The sequence below is a fragment of the Leucoraja erinacea genome, chromosome 4, assembly GCF_028641065.1.
Source record: "Leucoraja erinacea ecotype New England chromosome 4, Leri_hhj_1, whole genome shotgun sequence".
Lineage (NCBI taxonomy): Eukaryota > Metazoa > Chordata > Chondrichthyes > Rajiformes > Rajidae > Leucoraja > Leucoraja erinaceus.
In genome coordinates this window covers 92,644,896-92,667,306 of record NC_073380.1, presented here as the reverse complement: position 1 = coordinate 92,667,306, position 22,411 = coordinate 92,644,896, and the positions used below count along the sequence as shown (strand labels likewise).

The window sequence follows — 22,411 nt, the reverse complement described above, 5'->3', positions numbered from 1 at the left end:
GTATGTATGCATATAAATGTATCCATATGTATGTGTGTATTTGTATGTGTGGATATGTATGTGTATATGTATGTATGTATGTGTATATATGTGTGTGTATATATGTATGTGTATATATATGTGTGTGTAAATATATATATGCATATATATATTATTACTATATAATTATATATATAATTGCCTTTATGGTTTATGTATATCATCTTACAAGACAAATAAATTAATAGCGATTATTTAAATCAAAGTAGCTTCTGATACATGAGAATAAACTATTATCTCTAACTTACCTCTCACACACAGACACACATTCATATAAATATATAAAATATATATACGTTAAATTTAATTTTTTGCAGTGTGTGTTAAAGCAATACAATGCAAGGGAAACTACACAAAGGAGGGGTCTGTTCCCGCTACAAGATACTTGAGGATCTTTGCTTTGGATCAAAGATTATAGCGGAGCTCTATAATCTTTGCTTTGAATCACAGCGGGTGGAATACCGGAAGTCGAGTGTCGCTGTAACAAATGGCGGCCGTGACGTTCCGTTGCGTACTACACGTCAGCCCATTGAATTTCGAAGGAGTGGTCTATCTTGTCCCTCTACGATCTTTGCTTTCCTCCACCGACGTCTCCCTCCTCCAATCACCGCACTCTACGCTCAGTCCCACCCCCCTACTTCTGCCTCTGACCGACACCTCCCTCCTCCAATCATCGCGCTGAATCATCAAGCCCCCCCCTCCCCAACCACACACTGCCTGCTGACTGATGTCTCTCGTCCAATTATCAGCCCCAAACCCACCGTCTCGCGGAAAGCGGAGATTTTTTATAGATTTTTTTCCACCGAATTTCAAAATCTGGACCACAGACCACGGGGTGGATTGTCCCCCACTCCCCAAAACATGGGGGGGGGGGGGGGGATGTGTTCTCCTAGATAGAAGAAGGGATTTCCGCCCATGATAGAAGGAGAAGCGGCGGGGAGAGAGATGGGGAGAGGGACTCGCTATCATGCTACAGGTTTACATGCTACAGGACACTACAGGTCCCGGACACCATCCCCCCAAGAACCGCCTGGCACTAGAATAATCCGATCCCCCCCCCCCCCCCCCATCCTGGAGGGAGGGGCTGGGGGACATTGCAACCAACGTGCAAACCCCGGCACTCCCCGCGGATTGTTGAAACTAAACATAACTGTGAGCAAAACACAAACCCCCCTTCTCTCTCCCCCACCTCTCACCACCGGTCCAGTCTCTCCCCGTCTCCCACTCGCATCTGCCCCTCTCTCTCTCGCTATTGCACTCCGCTACCTGCCCTCCCCGTTCACTTCCCCCCCCCCCCCCCCCCCCCCCCACGAATGACTTTTGACAAATCCCATGATTCCTTGCGTTTTTCGGAATACCGAACTCGCTTATTGCCATGCTACTATTTACAATGCCTGCACACTAACTCAGTTAAACACAGTTTTCTAAGATGCTCGGAACATATACAATCCCTCAACTTTATGTGAACTGATTTATTAATGTTTCTGCTAAAATAAATAATCTCACTTTTTCACATGGTAATTTTCCAGTGAAGTGACACATGAAGGAATTGGGAACTTACAAAGTTCAAGCTGGTCAAGATATGATTTTTAATTTGTACATTCATGTAAAACAAATGCCAAAACAATTATTCCCAGATTTGCAAGCTTTTCAAGCAAATGCACAAATAGACACAAAATTGGTTTAAATCTATGCTTTATTACAGCATATCTGAGAGTATGAATTGCAGGCACCCACCAATAAATACTAATCATACAATGTAAAATAGTCACTACATTTAACAGGGGGGGGGGGGGGGGGGGGGGGGGGTCTCTGTAAAAATGTTACATTGACAAGTCAAGATTGCTGGCTCCCTTTGACAAAGTTCTTTTACAATTGGCACTTTTTCCACCAATGATAAAAATTAAAAATGTAAACAATTTTAAAACAACATTAAGCCACATAAAACAAATTGGAACTTAATTGATGAACCATACTTAATATTAGAAGAAACAATGGCTGGTTGAACTGTTTAGAAATGCACTATTAGTAGTTAAGAGTTTAAGAAGGAACTGCAGATGCTGGAAAATCGAAGGTTTTCCCTTGGGTTTCAGCCCGAAACGTTGCCTATCTCCTTCGCTCCACAGATGCTGCTGCACCCGCTGAGTTTCTCCAGCATTTTTGTAAACCTTGCACTATTAGTAGCACAGACGACAGTGAAACACAATAGAAGGTAAAAGTATTTTATGCAAAGTCCTTAGAATTTAAGTTAGCGAGCAGAATATTTAAAGATAATAATATCATGCACTTAAATAAGTAATTGTTCATCCATATGCAAGCTGCATTTATTTTTTTTAAATTAAATTCAAGCTTAGATTGTTGATTTCCCTTTACCTCTGTCAGCTGGTATTGTTTCATCACAAATCTTTCTAAGACTCTTAAGTAGTTTGACGATTCCAGATCACTGTACCCAGGGCCACTGTATCCAGAACCAGGGGCCACAGTTTAAGAATATGGAATAAGCCATTTAGAACGGAGACGAGGAAACACTTTTTCTCACACAGAGTGGTGAGTCTGTGGAATTCTCTGCCTCAGAGGGTGGTGGAGGCAGGTTCTCTGGATGCTCTCAAGAGAGAGCTAGATAGGGCTCTTAAAAATAGCGGAGCAGGGGATATGGGGAGAAGGCAGGAACGGGGTACTGATTGGGGATGATCAGCCATGATCACATTGAATGGCAGTGCTGGCTTGAAGGGCCAAATGGCCTACTCCTGTACCTATTGTCTATTGTAATTCCATATATGGAAGTAGCTGCTTGGAAATAAGACTTGTTCCAGTTCCACATTTTGTTAAAAAGAAATGTTGGGTAAATAAACTCAAAAGTGAGTAGCGGTACAATGGATTTTACAGTACCAACCAATAAAAAGACGAGAAAAAAAAGTATTTAGGTTTATTTTTCAAGTAATAAAATCGAAAAATGGGATTAATTATAACAAGTCTTTGCTCCCCTAGATTAGTTCTGTATGTATATATGCTCACACAGGGACGCAGAGGAAGTGGAAAGCTGGCAAATAAAGAGTTGTCAAGGACGGTAGCAGAAATATGATGTTCACCTTCACAGGAGTAGATAAACAGGCTGGAACTCCACTTGAAAAGAGTGGGCTGTTGGATGAGAAAATAGTTCAGAATGAGTGGACATTAAAACAAGGATTTCTATTTGTGAGGAGATGGCCAATAGAAGGCAGTCAAGCTGGGAATTGAGAAAAAGCTTCTTTACTGTAGCAGCATTACGAATGTGTAACTCACAACCAGAGTGAGCAGCGAAACAAACAGCAGAGGTATCTTAAGGACAGAGCAGCTGAGCAGGGAGAGGTTTGTCCTGATTAAGTTGTACTCAAAAGGGTAGAGGTAGGCCTGAGTGGAGTATTGATGACAATGGGGATGGGTGGGTACAATAGTCTGCTTTTATGCAGGAAATTGTAAACAATTCTGAACATAATTTGATAAAACAGCCTGTTGCACAGTAGGAAAAACATGTACTACCGTGACTGTAGCATATTGTGGTGCTAATTTATAAAATAAATGGAATTTTTTAAAGTTGCTGAGTGTTACATTCTGACCAAAAGCAGACAGAAGTTGGATAAAAGGGGTGACTCATTCCCACGTACACTAGAATCCCAAAGCGAGCCCATGGCAACATTCACTATTTCAATCATGACAAGGAAACTTTCAAATACAACCCCACGGTGTGCTGCTTTTCTAGTGGACAGTAGGGTAGAGCCTGTTTTTCATAAAGATGACAGCAGCAGAATGTTGTCGGACTCCAGGATAATGTTGGATGTGGTTGAACCATCGCGACACATTCACATGTTTTTCTCGATCTTCATGAGTCAGTCCAGCCTAGACAAGGGCATTTAAAAGACCATGATTAGAGATCAAACATTTGTATCTCTCTCATTAATAGGAAAATCTGCTTCAAAGTGGAACAGCTTTCAATCCAAATGGGTCAAGTCAAATGATCCGACTCACACATACCAGGTATCTCAGCACCCTGATTCTTGGTATATACTTAATGTGTGCCTGCTGGGAATTTGATCTAGGGTATGAAACTGAGCTTGCATAAGGCTGAAAGATGCGGAAGTTACCTACACCTTTTAAGCCTTGGAACTCACTAGGAAAGACACAGCTGGAAGATTGGCTCCAATCACCTATCTGGTGACCCAAGGACAAGGCAGCTAAGCAAACATGCAGTGTAAACATGTCATAGACTCATACAGCAGAGAAACAGGCGCTTCTGCCCAACATTTCCATGCCGACCCATTCATACTAATCCCATTTCCCAGCACAGTCCGCTGGCTCTATTCTTCAGTGAATCATATGCTGGTCTAGATGAGTGTTGAATGTTATGAGAGTACCTTTTTCTACCTCCTGCTTAGTAAATGTATTCCAGATATTAACCACCCTCTGGATAAATATAAATGCCTCACATAGTATCTAAACGTCTTCCCCATAACTGCATACATGGGTCCTCCAGTTCTTGACATATGTACACTGCAATCACATCCATGCTGATCTGCAATTGCCCAGCTATACATAACCAAAACTCTGATCTTGTGCTCTTCTGGTTTGCGGGGTTTTTCTATTTGTGCAAAAATGCTACGCGAGGTTACTCGCCGTTCTCCTGTGCTGCAATTGCAACAAGTTTCATTCCGGTCGGTGGTATATTGTAAACGTTATCGAGGTTTAAAAATCTTAAAAACCGCACGTGCAGATTCCTTAAGTCAGCGCCACGCAGATTGGTCTCTTCTCCTGTCGGTCAATGCCACAGCCGGGATGGCTACGCCCCTCCCTGCCCCACCGGCGGCAGTCTGTCCCGCCTCACACACAAACTCCTCTCTCCCCTCCTCACAGTAACTTGCCTATTGTCTCCCCCACCACCGGCGGCGGCTGCCAGTGTGTGTGTGCGTTCAGTGGAGGCCCTGGTTCCGTCTCTCTCTCCCTCATCACTCACCCCTCTCCCCCGCCCGCCCTCTGCGGCAATGGCGGTCCCGTCTACCTGTCCCCCCCCCGGGTCCGTCTCCTCATGGAAACTCGTGGTGCCCACCGTGACGAACACAGACTTCACCCCCTCCCCCCATCCCCGGCGGTGGCAGCGAGCAGATAGGCATGCGGGTGGGCAGGGGCCACGCAGTAGTGGGCCGAGCGGCAGCAATGGGCAGTCTTTCAGGATGGGCCGAGGCCAGAGTGGGCAGAGGGAGGGAGAGTCAGGTTGCAGGGTGGCCGTGCAGTTTGCACCGAGACACACGCGCGCGATGCAAAATGGTCCAATCGTAAAGCTTTGGGGGGACAGGTTGCATTGGGGGAAACGGGTGAGTGGTGGAATATTGCATTGGGAAACGGATTGTGTTGGGGGACCAGGCCTCCCGTGTGACGGGTCCAACGGGTCCCACAGTCTAGTTTACACTAATTCTACATTAATCCCATTTATTCTCACCCAATTTGCATCAACTGCTCCCAGAATCTCTCAAGGGAGAGTATACAGTTTATGGCTAGATCCCTAAAAGCATTGCTGTAGTCTTGGGTTACAAGTTCATAGTTCCCTGAAATTGGCAACACAAGTAGATAAAGGGATAAAGGCAGTGTATGGTGTGCTTGCCTTCATCATCGGGGCCTTGATAATGAATAAAGAAGCCAAGAGTATAAGAACCAGAGGTTGTTGGCGAGACAGGTACCATACCAGCATTCAAAAGACACTTGGATAGGTCTATGGATAGACAAGTTTCAGAGGGATGCAAGCCAAAAATGGGCAAATGGGACTGGCTTAGACGAGGCATCTTGGTCAGCATATACAAGTTAGGCTGAAGGGCCTACTTTTGTGTTGTATGACAGTGAGTCCAAGTCACTTTATACGATTTTGGTTAGGCCACAAGGTGTATCGTGTACTACCCTGGTTGCCTCATTACTGGAAGGATGTGGAGGCTTTGGAGGTGCGGATGAAGATTACCAAAATGCTGTGTGGATTAGGGAATATTAGTTAATACGAGAGGTTGGACAAACTTGGATTGTTTTCTCTGGAATTAGGTTCAGATCTAATAGAGGTATATAAAATTGTGAGAGGCACAGATAGGGTAGCAATCAGAATCTGTCTGTAATGTTAAAGGCTAGAGGACATGGCTATACGGTGAGGGGGCAGAATTTAAAGGAAACGTGAAGGCCAAGATTTTTTTTAACAGAGAGTGGTGAGTGCCTGGAATGCACGTCCAGGGGCGGAGGTGGAGGCAGATACAATAGAGGATCTAAGAGACTTTTATGTATACACAGGAATCCGCAGGGAATGAAGGAAAATGGGGTTATGGGGCGAAGGCAGGAGAATAGGGTTGTGGGGGAAAGATTAATCAGCCACGATTAATGGCAGAGTAGGCTTGATGGGCTGAATGGCCTTATTTCGCTCCTTAAACTTATAACTGTGCCATTAGCTTATGAATGCACATCTGTGGGCACAATTTTATACTTAGAAGGAAATTCTATTAAAGTTGTGTTTATGGGTGAAAGGATGTGTGCCTAAAAAGGGAGGATCTGAATCCATCGGTAGCTTGTTGAACAAAACGCAAAACGTCAATCTGAAGGTGATCCAAAACATCACCTTTTCTCCAGCGATGCCACCTGACCTGCTGAGTTACACCACCATTTTGTGTCTATCTTCAATGCAAATAATTTATTGCCTGTGGGATTTGAGAGGTCCATGGTTATATTGTGGTGTTCAGTGGCAGCAGTGTTAGAATGTGCAGCACCAGTCAGAAACTATAGAGAGATAGAAACATAGAAATTTTGCAGAGATACATAGAAAAGACTAGGTGCAGGAGTTATGTTATGCCCTTCGTGAACAAATTCAATATGATCATGGCTGATCATCTAAAAAGTATCCCGTAGAGGTCCTTCCCCACCAAGGGAAGACATGCTGAACATTTGTGTGACGTTTACTCATCTGGTTTTAAAGGATTTCCCCCTTATCCTTAAGCTGTGACCCCTTGTCCTGGACTTCCCCAACATCGGGAGCAACTTCCTGCATCTAGCCTGTCCAACCCCTTAAGAATTTTGTAAGTTTCTATAAGATCCCCTCTCAATCTTCTAAATTCTAGAGAGTATAAACCAAGTCTAGCCAGGCTTTCTTCATAAGACAGTCCTGAATCCCAGGAATCAGTCTGGTGAACCTTCTCTGCACTCCTCTAGGCAATAATGTCCTTCCTCAGATTTGGAGACCAAAACTGCTGCAATACTCCAAGTGTGTCTCACCAAGACCCTGTACAACTGCAATAGAACCTCCCTGCTCCTAGACTCAAATCCTTTTGCAATGAAAGTTAACATACCATTCGCTTTCTTCACTGCCTGCTGCACCTGCATGCCTACCTTCAATGACTGGTGTACCATGACACCCAGGTCTCGCTGCATCTCCCCCTTTCCCAAGCCACCATTTAGATAATAGTCTGCTTTCCCGTTTTTGCCACCAAAATGGATAAATGCAGATAACATGCAGTGCAGTGGAATCAGAGGGAAGTACATCCCTAGGGGAGTGGCTGGTATGCTGCTGGCTGCAGCACTCTCACAAGCTCAGCATTAAAATGTGAAGGTGTATGCGATGACTCTATGCGAGATGAACAGTCAAGGAAAGTTTGGCAATTTTCTCATTAATTTTACCCCAGTGGTACTCAAAGTCACCAATCTTAGCAGAAAATATTTATGAGACACTAAGACATTTTTTTATGGCCAGTTAGATATCTTGGAAGTTTCTTAATGCAATTTATTACTTAATAATTTTGGCTGTCTAGCTGCAAAAAAAATGTACCAACAGTGGCTAATAATGTACAGCTCTGCAAATATTTACCAAAAGTAGAGTTAATAAAGCACAATGAACAGCATGATGCGGAATCCAAAAAAATAGGCTAGGTGTGCCTGCAATCTACAGCCAAACGATGACACACCTGTCACCTTTCATAGCTATCTCATCTCACAATATAAGCAAGTAAGTTTATTGGCCAAGTATTCACATACAAGGAATTTGCCTTGGTGCTCCGCCCACAACTAACAACATGACATATCTCATTAAAAGAGACAGTGAATATGTAGAAACAAGGATTGCAGATGCTGGATGTGAAGCAGTTTCTCATCACCGCCTCAAACAAACAAACAGAACAATAAAATATATGATACTGTGAAAGGGTGATGAAGAATGAGAATTATCAACCACTGTGGTCTCTGAAAGATGTTGTGGATTTCAATATTTTGCAGTGGTCGGTTCAAAAATGTTTCAAATTACTTTTTTGATAATCCAGAGATTGACAAAATAAAAAGTGTTAAAATTCTAGAAGTAAATAACTGAATTTCAAGCAGAAGAAATAAAATTAAAACCCATTCCCTTTGACTGTTGCCTTTGATGTAGAAATGGAATCCTCTACTTTCCCTCCATGCACACCATTTAATGCATTCAAAATTATGGCTGAACTCCAGTGATCAGACGGAACTATAAAAATTCCATGACAAACGACTCGTGTTGAAGTTCTCATTCTCCAGCGTGACAGGCAAGTTTCAAGTCTAAGAAATTATCATGTGGAATGAAATAGTGCCAGGCTATTCAACATTGAATTGTACATTCTAGAAGGTGACCAACCTTACGTTTGATTCCTATTGGAGGCATCTTGGCACCAGATGCCTATTTCACTGATTGTCGTTCAATGAGTTTTATCTTTTTATGAATTGCACCCAAGCACTCACATCTGCTCAGAGAACAGTAGTACCAAACCCAGCGACTTTTGGGAAAGTGACATCGTCAAGAGTCCATCTGGATTAAATTATGCTAAGAAAATACTCTAATTTATACCAAGATTTATTTGCACATATATTTCTGGCAGAACTATACTGATTAAAACATAAACTTCCAGAATTTTTTGCTGCCCATAAAGGCAATATATAAACATTATAAGTAATTGGCTGAAATATATTATCCTTAGAATTATCCTATTTGATTTTTTTCTTTTTTCAAGAGATTATATGGAAAAGACATTACTTCTCTCCCTCCCCCAAATAGAGCAAAATGTTTAATTGACAACAAAATAGCAATTACTTGATTTAAAAAAATTAGTCTCATGATTCTCATATCAACATGGCACCTAACTGTTGCTCTGTGAACCTACACTTTGCAATATATTGTTGCTTTCAGCCTTGAAGGAACACTACCAAACTGAAATGTTTATTATAGCGTAGTCTTATTTCTGCCCGAGTAATAAACCAGGTCCTTGCGGGGAATGATGCATGCATGCAGATTTATCCTGCAACACAACAGTTAATTCCCTGCCACAGAGGGCAGTGGAGGCCAAGTCATTGGATGGATTTAAGAGAGAGTTAGATAGAGCTCTAGGGGCTAGTGGAGTCAAGGGATATGAGAAGAAGGCAGGCACGGGTTATTGATAGGGGATGATCAGCCATGATCACAATGAATGGCGGTGCTGGTTCGAAGGGCCGAATGGCCTCCTCCTGCACCTATTTCATATGTTACTATGTTAATTGTTAGTCTTAAAACAACATGATCATAGTTTGACAAATGTAATAACAAAAGTTAAAATTAATAGGATTAATTTTGTTTACTTTGAATTAAATGTTTAGTGATTCTGTAAATTATTTCAAGTTTCTTAAGCTTACTGTACAATAATAAATAAATAAAAATCTCAATTAGTAAATTCGATGTAGAAACCCAGTCAGAAGATGAGATGTTTAGCCCAATAAAAGGGTGTTAAAAGCCAAACTAAGCATTAAACTGACAGCTCAAGGTGAACCTTGTGGACGGAATGGAGATATTCTGCAATGCGGGCACCCAATTTACTATGCTTTTCCCTACTGCAGAGGAGATGATATCTCCTCTGCAGTAGGGGGTAAATTGCTGCTTCAAAAATATTGCATGGTTCAATGTACAAAACCCAACTGTTCGCTGAATATAATTTGAAGAAGTCAGTCAGATTCTTTGTAAATATAAAATGTACTTCAAGCACATAGTTTCAGTCTCCATTTGATCAACTATTCTGCTCTGTTTTCCGAATTAATACTAGTGTAATTGATTTTCCAGAAATAACCCAAAGATGACATTGACATCTCCATTTTTTTTGTCCAAATATGGTTTAAACAAAGGTTAAGCCAAATGACTGAATTTGTTGGTTTACAGACAGATGATGCAACATTTGTAAATATTGGCGCATTTTGTGCTGCTGCAATTGCTGTGGTTATACTGCAGTAGTTTATTTTCAAGGTTAGGATAGCATGCCATGCGAGGGTCAACATTTTCAATGGACTTGCTTAAGGAAGTTTGAGATTAAATTACTAACAGAGGGAGATTAGAGAGTGTCCGCAATGTAAAATAGAGATAATCAAATGCACCCTGTAACATTCCCAGCTGATTATTTGATATTTTGTACAGCATTACAATATAAAGGTAATAATAATAATAATAATTACTTTATTGATCCCCTCAGGGAAATTCAGATGTCCAGAAGCCCCCAACCAACAAACCCACAGATTCAAAACGAACGCAGACAGAAAATACATAGAATACACTGTGGACACTACCTGAGAGCAATAAATACTTAAAAAGACCAATAATTAACATTTAAAAATTAAAAATTGCAAGAATGCATCCCCCTACAGCCTAGCGGTCCGAATTATAAAATCTAATGGCTGCAGGGGTGAAGGATCTCCTGAACCGCTCCGTTCTACAGGGCAGGGAGAGGAGCCGGCTGCTCTTTTGACTCTCCAGAATTACATGGAGGGGATGCCCGGGGTTTTTCAGGATGACCTGCACCTTGTGCCTCATACGCCTCTCAAGCACATCCATCCCAGAGTCTACTCTCCCCTCCAGCACTGAGCTAGCTCGTTTAACCAGTTTGACCAGCTTCTTGTAGTTTTTTGCACTAATGCTGTTGCCCCCGCAGACAACAGCGTAGAAAATAACACTTGCAACTACAGTGTTGTAAAACATGTGCAGCATGTCATTACACACATTGAAGGATTTGAGCCTTCTGAGGAAAAAGAGTCTGCTCTGGCCTTTTTTGTAGAGGGAGTCAGAGTTGACAGACCAGTCCAGTTTGTTATCAAGGTGCACTCCAAGGTATTTATATGTCTGCACCACCTCAATGTCAGCCCCAGCAGCGTTGACCGGCTGAAGGGGGAGCTTGGACCTGCCAAAGTTAACCACCATCTCTTTAGTCTTAGTTGTGTTCAGGATGAGACAGTTCTCTTCACTCCAGGCACAAAAGGAACTGGTCAAGTTCCTGTTTCCTCCTCCTGCCCGTTCCTTACACATGCCACAATCGCTGTATCATCTGAATATTTCTGTACGTGGCATGTGTCAGACTTATAGTTAAAGTCTGCTGTATACAGGGTGAAGAGGAACGGGGCCAGAACCGTTCCCTGTGGGGCTCCAACATTGCACACCACTGTGACAGAGACACTGTCCCCCAGCTTGACAAACTGTGGTCGACCAGTCAGGTAGTCGTCTATCCAGGAGATAAATGTGGAATCCACCCCTATCTTCTAAAGCTTGTCATTCAGAATCAGGGGTTGGATGGTGTTGAATGCACTTGAGAAGTCGAAGAACATAATCCTCACATAACCACCGGGTTTGTCCAAAAAGGAGTAGATCCGGTGCAGCATGTAGGACTGCGTCATCCACCCCAATGTTATCCTGGTATGCAAACTGTAGTGGGTCGAGTAAGGGCCACCGGTCTGCAGTCGTTGATCTCGGTCAGCCGCCCTGCTTTGGGAACCGGCACGAGACATGATGTTTTCCACAGACCTGGTACCCTCCCTGACTGGAGACTCAGGTTGAAAATGATCTGGAGCGGCTCCGCCAGCTGAGCCGCACAGTCTTTTAGTAGCCTGGGACATACACCATCAGGGCCAGCTGCTTTACCAGGGCGCAACCTCCTCAGCTCAGCTCTCACCTCGTCCGCCGTGAAGAACAGTTGAGGAGATGCCGGCATAGGAGGTGCTGCAGCTGTGGTGTTGGGGGGGCTGCCTCGTGGAGGTGATGGTGGGGGAGAGGCTGCACCTGTAGAGGTGGGAGGGGATACCAGATCAAACCTGTTATAGAACAGGTTAAACTCATTGGCCTTGTCCACGTCTCCTGACGGCTGGCTTCTCTTCTCCTTGAAGCCAGTGATGGTCTTCATTCCTCTCCACACCTCTTTGATGTTGTTGTGCTGCAGTTTCTTCTCCAGCTTCCTTTTATAGTCCCCTTTTGCCTGCTTCATACTCCTTTTCAAGTGGTGCTGTACCCTCTTGATTTTTTCCCGATCACCAACCTTGAAGCCTCCTTTTTCTCGTTTAGGAGGCTCTTGATGTTGCTTGTAATCCAAGGTTTGTTATTGGGAAAGCAACAAACAGTTCTTACTGGCACAACAACATCCCTACAGAAGTTGATGTAGTCCGTTATGCATCCAGCCATCCTGTCGATGTCCATACAGCTGTTGAATTCCTGTGACTCCATCAGTATGTCCCAGTCTGTGCATTGAAAGCAGTCCCTCATTGCTTCACTGGCCTCTGGTGTCCACTTTCTGAAAGACCGGGTGGTTGTAGGCTGTCTAGGCACAGGGTTTGCAAGAAGGCCTTAGATAAACCAGGTTGTGATCTGATTTGCCAAGCGGTGGAAAGGCTAAGACGCTATAGGCCTCCTTGACATTGACATAGCACAAGTCCAGTGTCTTGTTGTGCCTTGTGGGACAGTCAACATACTGTGAGAAGCCCGACAAGTGGGGGCTGATGTTCACATGATTGAAGTCCCCTGATAAGGCAATGAGTATGTCCGGGTGTCGGATCTGTAATCTCGCGACAGTCTCTTGGATGAAGTCACATGCGACTACAGGCTCCGTTCGAGAGGCGTATAAGTTTTATAATCTCCCTTATAAACAAAGATATTTATATAATACTCGGGGATTTGTTGTAATTAACAATCTTCCACAGCAGTTAAATGGCATCCATTCTAGCCAGAAAAAATTAAGTACAAGAGTCCAGTTTCTAAGGTTCCACACGTTACTCACCACAATAGGATGAAGACCGTTGTATAACATGATATCTGCTAAAGTGAAGTTGTTTCCTGCCAGGTAAACCTTATCTTTAAGGTAGCAATTGAGATCCTGCAAGGACAAAAATAATAAGTGAAGAGAGTCTTTACACTTTATGCAAGTTAAATGCAAATACTACAGAAATAAAGAATCATAATTTTCAATGTCACTAGGCTTCTGTTGGTCAGACCACTGCTTAATAGGACCGCCTGGCTTCAAATAATAGAACGTAGACCAGTACAGCACAAGAATAGGCCCTTCAGCCCCCAATGTCTGTGCTGAACCTTATGCCACAACCAACTCTTATCTGCCTGGACCAATCATATCCCTCCATTCCTTGCATAACCATATACATATCCAAAAATCTCTTAAATTGCCAGTATTGCATCTGCCTCTACCATCATCTCCGTAGCATGTTCCTAGCACTCACCATCCCATGTAAAATCTTCTGAATTTGTAGTCGGCAGGGCAGTACTCTGCATATCGCCAACTTCTGTTAAAAGGGTTGTCCTGCACATCTCCTTTAAGCTTTACCCCTCTCATCTTAAAACTATGTCCTCCAGAATTTGATTTTTCCTTCCTCTTTCCAACCATTCCAAAATCTTTTGACCGTCTTAACTGCCCTGGTCTCTCATAATATATATTCTTCCATCAAGTCGCCAGCATTCACCGCCCCACCCTGATCTATCGCCTTTGGAACAAAACCTATCCTGAAGTTACTTCTTTGATAGTTTTCTTACCACTGACGTGAGGCTCGCTGGCAAATAATTCTCTGGATTCTCTCTACTCCCCATCTTAAATAAAGGAACAACATTAGCTACTTTCCAGTGTCCGGGACCTCGCCTACGGCTAGAGAAGATTCAAAGATCTTTGCCAAGGCCCCACAATCTTCCCTCTAGCTTCTCTCAATAACCTGGGATAGATCCCATCAGGTCCTGGGGGTTTATCTACCTTAATGCTCTTCAAGAGTCCCAAAACCTCCACCTTAATCTCAAACTTCCCTTGCATATTAATATTCGGCTCACTGATCTCACTGTCCTCCATGTTCTTAACTTGGGTAAAAACAGATGCAAAGTACTCATTTTGTACCATGCCTACATCCCTAGACTTCAAGCACAAATTCCCTCTTTATCTTTGTGCAGACCTACCTTCCACTGGTTACCCTTTATTCTTTTATTTCATCCTCTTAAGCCTTGCATGCTCTTCATTTGATTTTCCACCAAATTTATAACCTCTGGTCATGCCAAGGTACCCTTACTTTGCCTTCCTTATCCCTCCTCCTTACTGTAACATGTCAGTTATGAACTTCCACAAACTGGCCTTTAAATTACTCCCACATTTCAGATGTAGAGTTGCTTGATAATAACTGCTCGCATGTACCCTCCTGAGCTCCTGATCAACATTGTTGTAAATTGCCTTCTTAGCCAATTTATTATCGTCCCACAAGGTCCAGCCTTCGCCCTATTCAAAACAATCTTAAAACTAATGGAGTTGTGATCACTATAGCGTAGATGGGGCACCTTGGTCAGCACAAGCAATTTGGGTTGAAGGGCGTGATTCCGTGCTGTGTGATTACGACTATCCCCAAAATGCTCTTCCACTCTAAACAGAACAGGTTCTGAGTAATAGAACAGGTACAACAGGATTGTGCAATGATAAATAATGCAACAGTTTAATAAATATGTCTTAAATTAAACTCACAAATTGAGAACAGCATGGAGATCATAGTTACCAGATTTTACTTAATTTTAATTAAATCACTCAGATTTAACACCATTTTGATAAAAGTTATATAGAAAAGGTGACCATTAATTTATCCTTAGGCATGTGATAAATTATACTCGTACATCGCCACTCCCAAAATATATGTGAAGAGGTTTATTTATATACAGTTCACTTGGTACTCAATGATCTTGGAATGACTGACAAACAGGACGTTTCATATAATGTATTGTTTATCCATTGACAATTACTTTCAACACAATCCATAATTAGAAAATACCATTCAACATAGGCACTGACACTGAAGCAGTTTTGCAATTATTTGCTTTTTAACTTGTCCAGAGTTAAATCTGTTTACAATAAAAAAAAAAAGAAAAACAAAAAGAACTGGGCCCCACCACCTTCTCTCCAAAACAAAATCTGCAAGCTAAACATATCAATGTTCACTGCTGTTGTTGTTGGTGGTGGTGGTCACTCGGCCTCAAGAAAGACCATGGCATCTAGTCCAGAGACCTGCAATGTGTATGGAGATTGCTGATTACACCCGTGTGGGCTCAAAATAGGTGACAAGAGCTGTAGGGATACTGTGGCATAAGAGGTTCTCTCATCTTTGCCTTCTCCATTCCAGCTTCCTCACATGAACGCACACCAGCTTCTATGAAGTTCCACAAAACAGGTCAATGTAATGTTGCCAGTGGTGTGTATCAGTTGAAATTCATCAACGATGTTCTAAGAGGGTCTTTGAATCTCTTTTTTTCTCTGCTATGTCATCATTTACCCTCAGCCAGCTCGTCGTAAAGTAGCAGCTTTGGTATTCTGTCAAACATTCTTCTAACACGTCTGCCCACCTGATCTATGAATCATTCAACAATGTGTTGTTACTGGCTAGGGAGTTTGCCTTGCCACTTGATACGTGGAAGTGGCATTTCGCATTTCTGCTGAACACTGTCCATGTCAAGCAAGAATGGTGTAAGATTGGTGAGACCACAGCACGTACAGAGAAGTCAAGACATTTTTAAACGTAGACTTTGAAATATTTGTATCATATTTTCATACAACATTGCAGAGGCCACTTATCTCAGCAGATTCATTTCCCTACTCACTTTCCCTTAGCCTATTCTCGCTCACGTGCCCATTCACTTCTCCGATTCTTCTCCCATTCACCTACATCAGTGTAATTTACACTTGCCATTCAGTATAACATTAGGCTGTGGGAGGGCTAGAGCACCCAGAGGTAACTTGTGCAGTTACGGGAAGAGGATGCAAACTCAAAGATAAAATCCTTCGGAAGAATTAAACCTGGGTTACTGGAGATGCATGGTAGTAGTACGGTTTGCACTGCATTGCCCCAATGGTTTTGCTATGTTGAGAATAAGGATTCAGTTCAGAATAACTCCTTTGAAGTGCAATAAAAGTAACTTCCCCCACTGTCCCTTTTTCCCATATATAAAGAAAAAAACCCACCAACTGAAAAGATTGTACAGGTGCACAACCTTTTATCCGAAGTTCCAAATAACGAAAACCTCAGAATAGCGACATTTTTTCAGTCCTTGAAGAAAGGTCCTTGAAAACGTTCACCGAGGGCGGCCCGCAGAGGTGACAGCGGAACCTCCGGTCGGTCCTCGAAGAAAGGGGAACTAAATCCCCATTCATAAAAGAGAAGGTGAGGGTATATTGCGCGGGAGGGTTAATAATTGACAATCTTCTGCTGCCTGCCCGCTGAGTTAAAACGTTCCCACGGTACACGGTGCATGAGAACTTTTTAACTCAGGGGGCAGGCAGCAGCAAATTGTCGCTCCCTTCAGTTTCACCCCACCTACACCCCTCTGCTTCCCGGCCATGTGTGTGACCCCTTCCCTCCCCTCTCCAGCTCCTCGCCCATTGCACCGGCGCGGGGGTTTTGCACTGTCTTCACGTCGGAGCTAGTGCCAGTCACCGGAGACGTCAGGACCAACGGGACAACGGCCCCCAGGCCCACTGCAAGCACGGAGATCCCAGAGACCCACAGCCAGCAGCAGCCCAGCCCCGTTCCAATTCCAGAGGAACACGCTCCCCGTAGGGACCGAAGCTGATGGTGTGCAAGGTGCGTCTTGGTCTTGAGGTTGCGGATGAGGGGGCGCAGCTCGGGCTGTGACGTCTCCGGCCACCCCCCTGTACAGGAGCTGAGACTGGGAACTGTGGGGTTGTTTGCAGTTGCAGAGGGAGGGGGCAAGGGCGGTAAAGTTCCCAGTCTCAGCTCCAGTCCAGAGGGGTGACCGGAGACGTCAGGACCAACGGGACACCGACTGCAAGCACGGAGATCCCAGAGACTCACAGCCAGCAGCAACTCTAGCCCAGCCCCGCTCCAACTCCAGAGGAACCCGGGTTGCGGATGAGGGGGCGCAGCTCGGGCTGTGGGCGAAGTGCCACTTGTCGCTGTAGCGGCCCATCGGGGAGTGGGTTCCTGTTGGTCCTGACGTCTCCGGCCACCCCCCTGGACAGGAGCTGAGAGACGTCAGGACCACCAGAAGCCGCTCACCGATGCGCCGCTACAGCGACAAGTGGCAGTTCGCCCACAGCCCGAGCTGCGCCCCCTCATCGGGACACCGACCCCCAGGCCCACTGCAAGCACGGAGATCCCAGAGACTCACAGCCAGCAACAACTCTAGCCCAGCCCCGCTCCAACTCCAGAGGAACCCGGGTTGCGGATGAGGTGGCGCAGCTCGGGCTGTGGGCGAACTGCCACTTGTCGTTGTAGCGGCCCATCGGGGAGCGGATTCCTCTGGAGTTGGAGGGACAGGGAGACACAGCGGCTTTTGAGAATGGTGGGCAATCACTTCCAAAGTTCTGCCCACACAGTCAGTACACCTCTCCTATACTTGTCTCCCGCACTAAGATTATCTCGCAGAGAATGATCCCAGCCTAACCCTCCCTATTCTCTCCTATTCTGCAAGAAAAAACTACATTGAAGACTCAAACTCGCGATCGAGTAACTGCCGGGATCGAGGCGCAAACTCGCGACCTTGCGGATATGAACCGAGCACTCTACCACTGAGCCAGCCGTTAAAATCTACGCTAAAAATCTTCCATTCCGAAAGCCGAAAAATTCTGAATTACGAAAAGTGTCTGGTCCCAAGGCTTTCGGATAAAAGGTTGTGCACCTGTACCTTTAAAATACAGTAATTAATCCTAATGGTGTAACTAACTACATCATGGTTGTATCAGACTAAAGGCACAAGTCTTTCTCAAGGAAACTGACGTATTGCATGATTTAAAAGTTGAGTAAGTTGCTTGGCTCGGATAACAGGCTTTCTTCTACAGGAACAGTTTAAATTGACGTGTAGTGACAATGTGGCAGCAACACTTCTACGCATTAAAAATAATTATGATTTACCTCACTGGAAATGAAATTACCCCATACCTTTAAAATCGTCCTTTTATCATCTTGAGTGTTACACCGGTCTATGTGAATCACCCTATATTCAAGCCACTGCTGAACTATGGCACTCTGTTCAGGAGTAGTTCCCAATAGCTCCTCTTTTTTGGCTACTTTTACGAGATGTGATGCAATGGTTGTCAACCCCGCCAAATCAGGCCTGTTGTTTGTTTGTAGCACCGGAACCTGCAAAGCCAAAAAAAACCCACTTAACAAGCCATGCCTTGTAAATCATCTATTTCGTAAATGGAAATCAAAGAAGGGGTTCACTCAAGTAGCTGCACGCAATGCCAAATTGATCAGATAATTTATTTATCAAATTAATCCTATATGTATGATGGGATTTATCAACAGACTTGTGGGTAGGATTTTGCAGTTGATATGTGCACTGGCTCATGAGGTTTAAACTACCCTACATTAATTATATGAAGAGAAAAAAAGAGGTTGATTCAAATTAATAAATGAATGTTTTTTTCTTTTGAGAATCTATCTAAAATTCTAAGATTTAAGACAGAGGTTTCAAGTGTAAAAGCATTGCCCATATATCTAAACTTCACTCTAAAAGCTGTCATTGCCACTGTTTTGTTTTGAAAAGGAACTTCAAATGGAAATATGGGAAAGGTCTATTTGCTGAAACCCTAGTATTGATACCATTAAATAAAAAAGGTCATAAATTAATCATAAATAATTTGATGGAGACAGACTGAAATCTAGAGGGGAATAATATAAACCACTGGAAGAACTCAGTGGCTCAAGCAGAATCTGTGGAGGCAAGGTGATGGTGAGCGTTTTGGGTCAGTACTCAGAATTTATGGATGGGGTGACACAGTGATTGCTTCTCAACTTCAACCACCCAGTTTTAATTCTGACCTATAATGCTATTTGTGCAGAGTTTACTTATTCTTCCTGTGATCATGCTGGGTTTCCTCGTGTCTTCCAAACCCCAAAGTGGCGGTTGGTACTGCAAATTGTCCTGAGTGTATAGAATCATGAGGGGTGGCGATAGAAATGCATACGTAGTTGTAAGTATATTAATAATTAAAACGGTTGATGAGTAACGTACTTAAATTAACTCGCCTTACCCCTTGCCCCCCTCATGTGCAGTGTAGGAATGCAGTTCCCAATTCTAAATCGGATCTAACCTGAAATATCATCAGAGAGATTTGCTCTCTGGAGTCCAGCAGCAGTGAAGTGATAGATGTGATGCCATACATAACCCTAACACCCGCTCTGTGCAAATCGAGGAGTTATGCTAGTAAAGATGTCAGAAACAGATAGGGAAGTTCACCCGATGGTCTGTGATGTTTATTTAATTGCAAACACGACATCCTATTCAGCAAAAAAGGACAAAGTGCAGGAGCAGCTTAGGCAGCAACTCTGGACAACATGGATAGGCGACGATTTGAGTTGGGACCCATCTTCAGACTGCATAGTGGGGTGCGGGGGGGAAGCTGAATGAGAGCTTGGGCTGGACAAAGCCAGGCAAGTGATAGGTGGATAAAATAGGGGGATTGATAGATAGATGGACAAAGGCCAGAGATGAGGAATACGCAAAAGATTCTGAGGGTGAAAAACGGTGTAAATTGTGGCCAGAGGAAGGAATGTAAGTGGAAGGGGACAGCAGGTGCCATAGTGCGAGAAATGGGGGGTGGGGCAAATTAATGATCCAGGGAGGCTGAATGATGGTGGGATGAATGAAAGATGGTGGAGATGAATGGAGGGGAGAGGGAGGGAGTGGGGAGGTGAAGGACGAGGGGGAGACGAATGGAGAGATGAGAGGGGGAATGAATGAAGGGGGGTGAATAGAGGGGGGAGATGAAAGGATGGGGGAAATGAATGAAGGGGAAGATGAAAGAAAGGGGGAATGAATGAAGAGAGGGAGATGAATGGAGAGATGCGAGGGGGAATGAATGAAGGGGGGGGGATGAAGGAAGAGGGGGAGACGAAGGGGTAAATAAGGGGAAAATCCTTTAAGACCGAGATGAGAAGAACATTTTTCACACAGAGAGTGGTGAATCTCTGGAACTCTCTGCCACAGAGGGTAGTTGAGGCCAGTTCATTGGCTATATTTAAGAGGGAGTTAGATGTGGCCCTTGTGGCTAAAGGGATCAGGGGGTATGGAGAGAAGGCAGGTACAGGATACGGAGTTGGATGATCAGCCATGATCATATTGAATGGCGAATGGTGCAGGCTCGAAGGGCCGAATGGCTTCTACTCCTGCACCTATTGTCTATGTTTCTATGAATTGAGAGAGAGAGGGGGATGAAGGGGGAATGTATGAAGGGAGGAGGGGGGAAGATGATGGGGAAGAAGGGGGGGGGGGGGGGGATGAAAATGGGGAGATGAATGGAGAGATGAGAGGGGGAATGAATGAATGAAGGGGGGAGATGAATGAATAAAGGGGGGAATAAATGAATGAAGAGGGGGGGATAAATGAATGAATGACGGGGGGAATGAACGAATGGGAGAGATGAAAGGGGGGAATGAATGAATGAATGGATGACGGGGGAGGAATGAATGAATGAGGGGGGAGATGAAAGAAAGAGGGGAATGAAATAAAGGGGGGAATGAATGAATGAAGTGGGAGATGAAAGAGGGGAATGAAATAAAGGGAGGAATGAATGAATGAAGGGGGGGGGGTGAATGTAGGAGAGAGATGATGACGGGGCTGGATGATGCGGGAGCCGCATGTTGGTGCTGGAGACTGTAATCCCTTCACCCCGGCTGCCGTGGGGAACCCAATGCTCCCGGAGCCCGGCTGTACTCACCCCGCCATCGCCCTGGCGGTACCGCCGCTCCCCGCTGCCCCCGCCGCCCAGCCCCAGCGTCTCCTCCAGCGCCGACAACTCAACACCAGCCGGCACCGCCATCACCGTCACCGTCACCGCACAGTGAGCGCCGCTCCCATTGGCCGAGACCCGGCCCCGGACCACCACCACCGCGGGCCCTGATTGGTCAGGAAGCTCCCCCTCCACAGCAGCGCTGCCCGCGGTGCTCCCGGGAACTGCACCCGGCCACCTCTTGTCAATCAAGGCAGGGAGCAGAGGGAGCCCAGTGTGTAGGAAGGACCATCTGACAACTTCAATTCAAGCAACTTATTAAAGAAACCTGTAATAAACGTTCAATAGTGACTGTGAATCTTTCAGATTATTGTTTACATCCACAAACGCCCTGTAATGAAGGATGACAGACACAAAGTGCTGGAGTAACTCAGCAGGACAGGCAGCATCTCTGGAGAGAAGAAATGGGTCGAGACCCTTCTTCAGACTGAGAGTCAGGGGAGAGGGAGTCTAGGAAGGGTACGAAGAACATGGAAGGTGTGAAAACGAGAGATCAAAGCAGACGATGATCACGGAAAAGTAGAATGGTCCATTGTTGGCTGATGGGAAGGTCACACCAGGGCAAACAATCGGTAAAATTAATCAGGAGGACAGTGAAACTAGTTGGAGAACTAATTGTATGTCTCATTGTCATCTTGCCCTCAGCCACCAATGAACCATTCTACATTTCCTTGATCAACATCTGCTTTGATCTGTCGTTTTCACACCATATCCTTCCATATCTCTAGTCTCCCTCTCCCCTGACTCTCAATTTGAAGAAGGAATGGATTACGTGAATCTTTAAATGAAAGGTAAATAAAAGGATACAAACAATATTACTGAAATAGTTATGTTTCATAGATAAAGCACCACAGTTGGTTTGGTTGAGTTGTTTATGTAAATTCTTATGTCTCTATATGGTTATTCTGGATACCATGAAATATCCACCCAATCATCCTATTATGAAGAACAATCAGTGGTTAGTGTTATTATATTCTGTAATTCTGCCAATCCTGTAATGTATGCTTTAAAACTGTTGGTCATTGCCAGGATGGGGAAGGTGCACTTGCTTCACTAATGGGCAACACACCAGGATGTTGCCAGGGCACGAGTTACAGGGAGAGGCTGAGTAGGCTAGGACTCTTTGGAGTGCAGGAGGATGGGTGATTTTATAGATGTGGATAAGAGGATTAGATAGGTTAGATTAGATGCACAGCCTTTTACCCAGTGTAGGCAAATCAAGAACCAGAGGACATAGGTTTATCTAGCCCTAGAAATTCTGCTCAAAAACACCCCGTGAGGAGAAGAATTTAATAGGAACCTGAGGGGCAACTTTA

At 44.3% G+C, this 22,411-nt stretch overlaps 2 protein-coding genes across 3 annotated transcripts in view; both read right to left on the bottom strand.

The window, feature by feature from the left end:
* The window catches only part of bloc1s5 (biogenesis of lysosomal organelles complex-1, subunit 5, muted), a 224,827-nt gene that overhangs the window by 23,430 nt on the left and 178,986 nt on the right, over positions 1 to 22,411 (bottom strand). The gene's annotated exons all lie outside the window — the stretch shown is intronic.
* eef1e1 (eukaryotic translation elongation factor 1 epsilon 1) lies at positions 1,609 to 21,163 on the bottom strand. The gene is made up of 4 exons (XM_055634798.1): positions 21,024 to 21,163; positions 18,241 to 18,441; positions 13,095 to 13,190; positions 1,609 to 3,915 (listed from the first exon to the last, which is right to left on the bottom strand). The coding sequence occupies exons 1-4, from the start codon at positions 21,123 to 21,125 to the stop codon at positions 3,775 to 3,777; spliced, it is 540 nt and encodes a 179-aa protein (XP_055490773.1). The 5' UTR covers positions 21,126 to 21,163; the 3' UTR covers positions 1,609 to 3,774.

Coding starts and splice junctions, on each gene's coding strand:
- eef1e1 (XM_055634798.1), bottom strand. CDS start 21,125: ATGGCGGTGCCGGCTGGTGTTGAGTTGTCGGCGCTGGAGGAGACGCTG. Junction 13,191..18,240: donor ATAAAAGGACGATTTTAAAG/GTATGGGGTAAT, acceptor TTGTCCTTGCAG/GATCTCAATTGCTACCTTAA. Junction 3,916..13,094: donor ACGGTCTTCATCCTATTGTG/GTGAGTAACGTG, acceptor GCCCTTGTCTAG/GCTGGACTGACTCATGAAGA.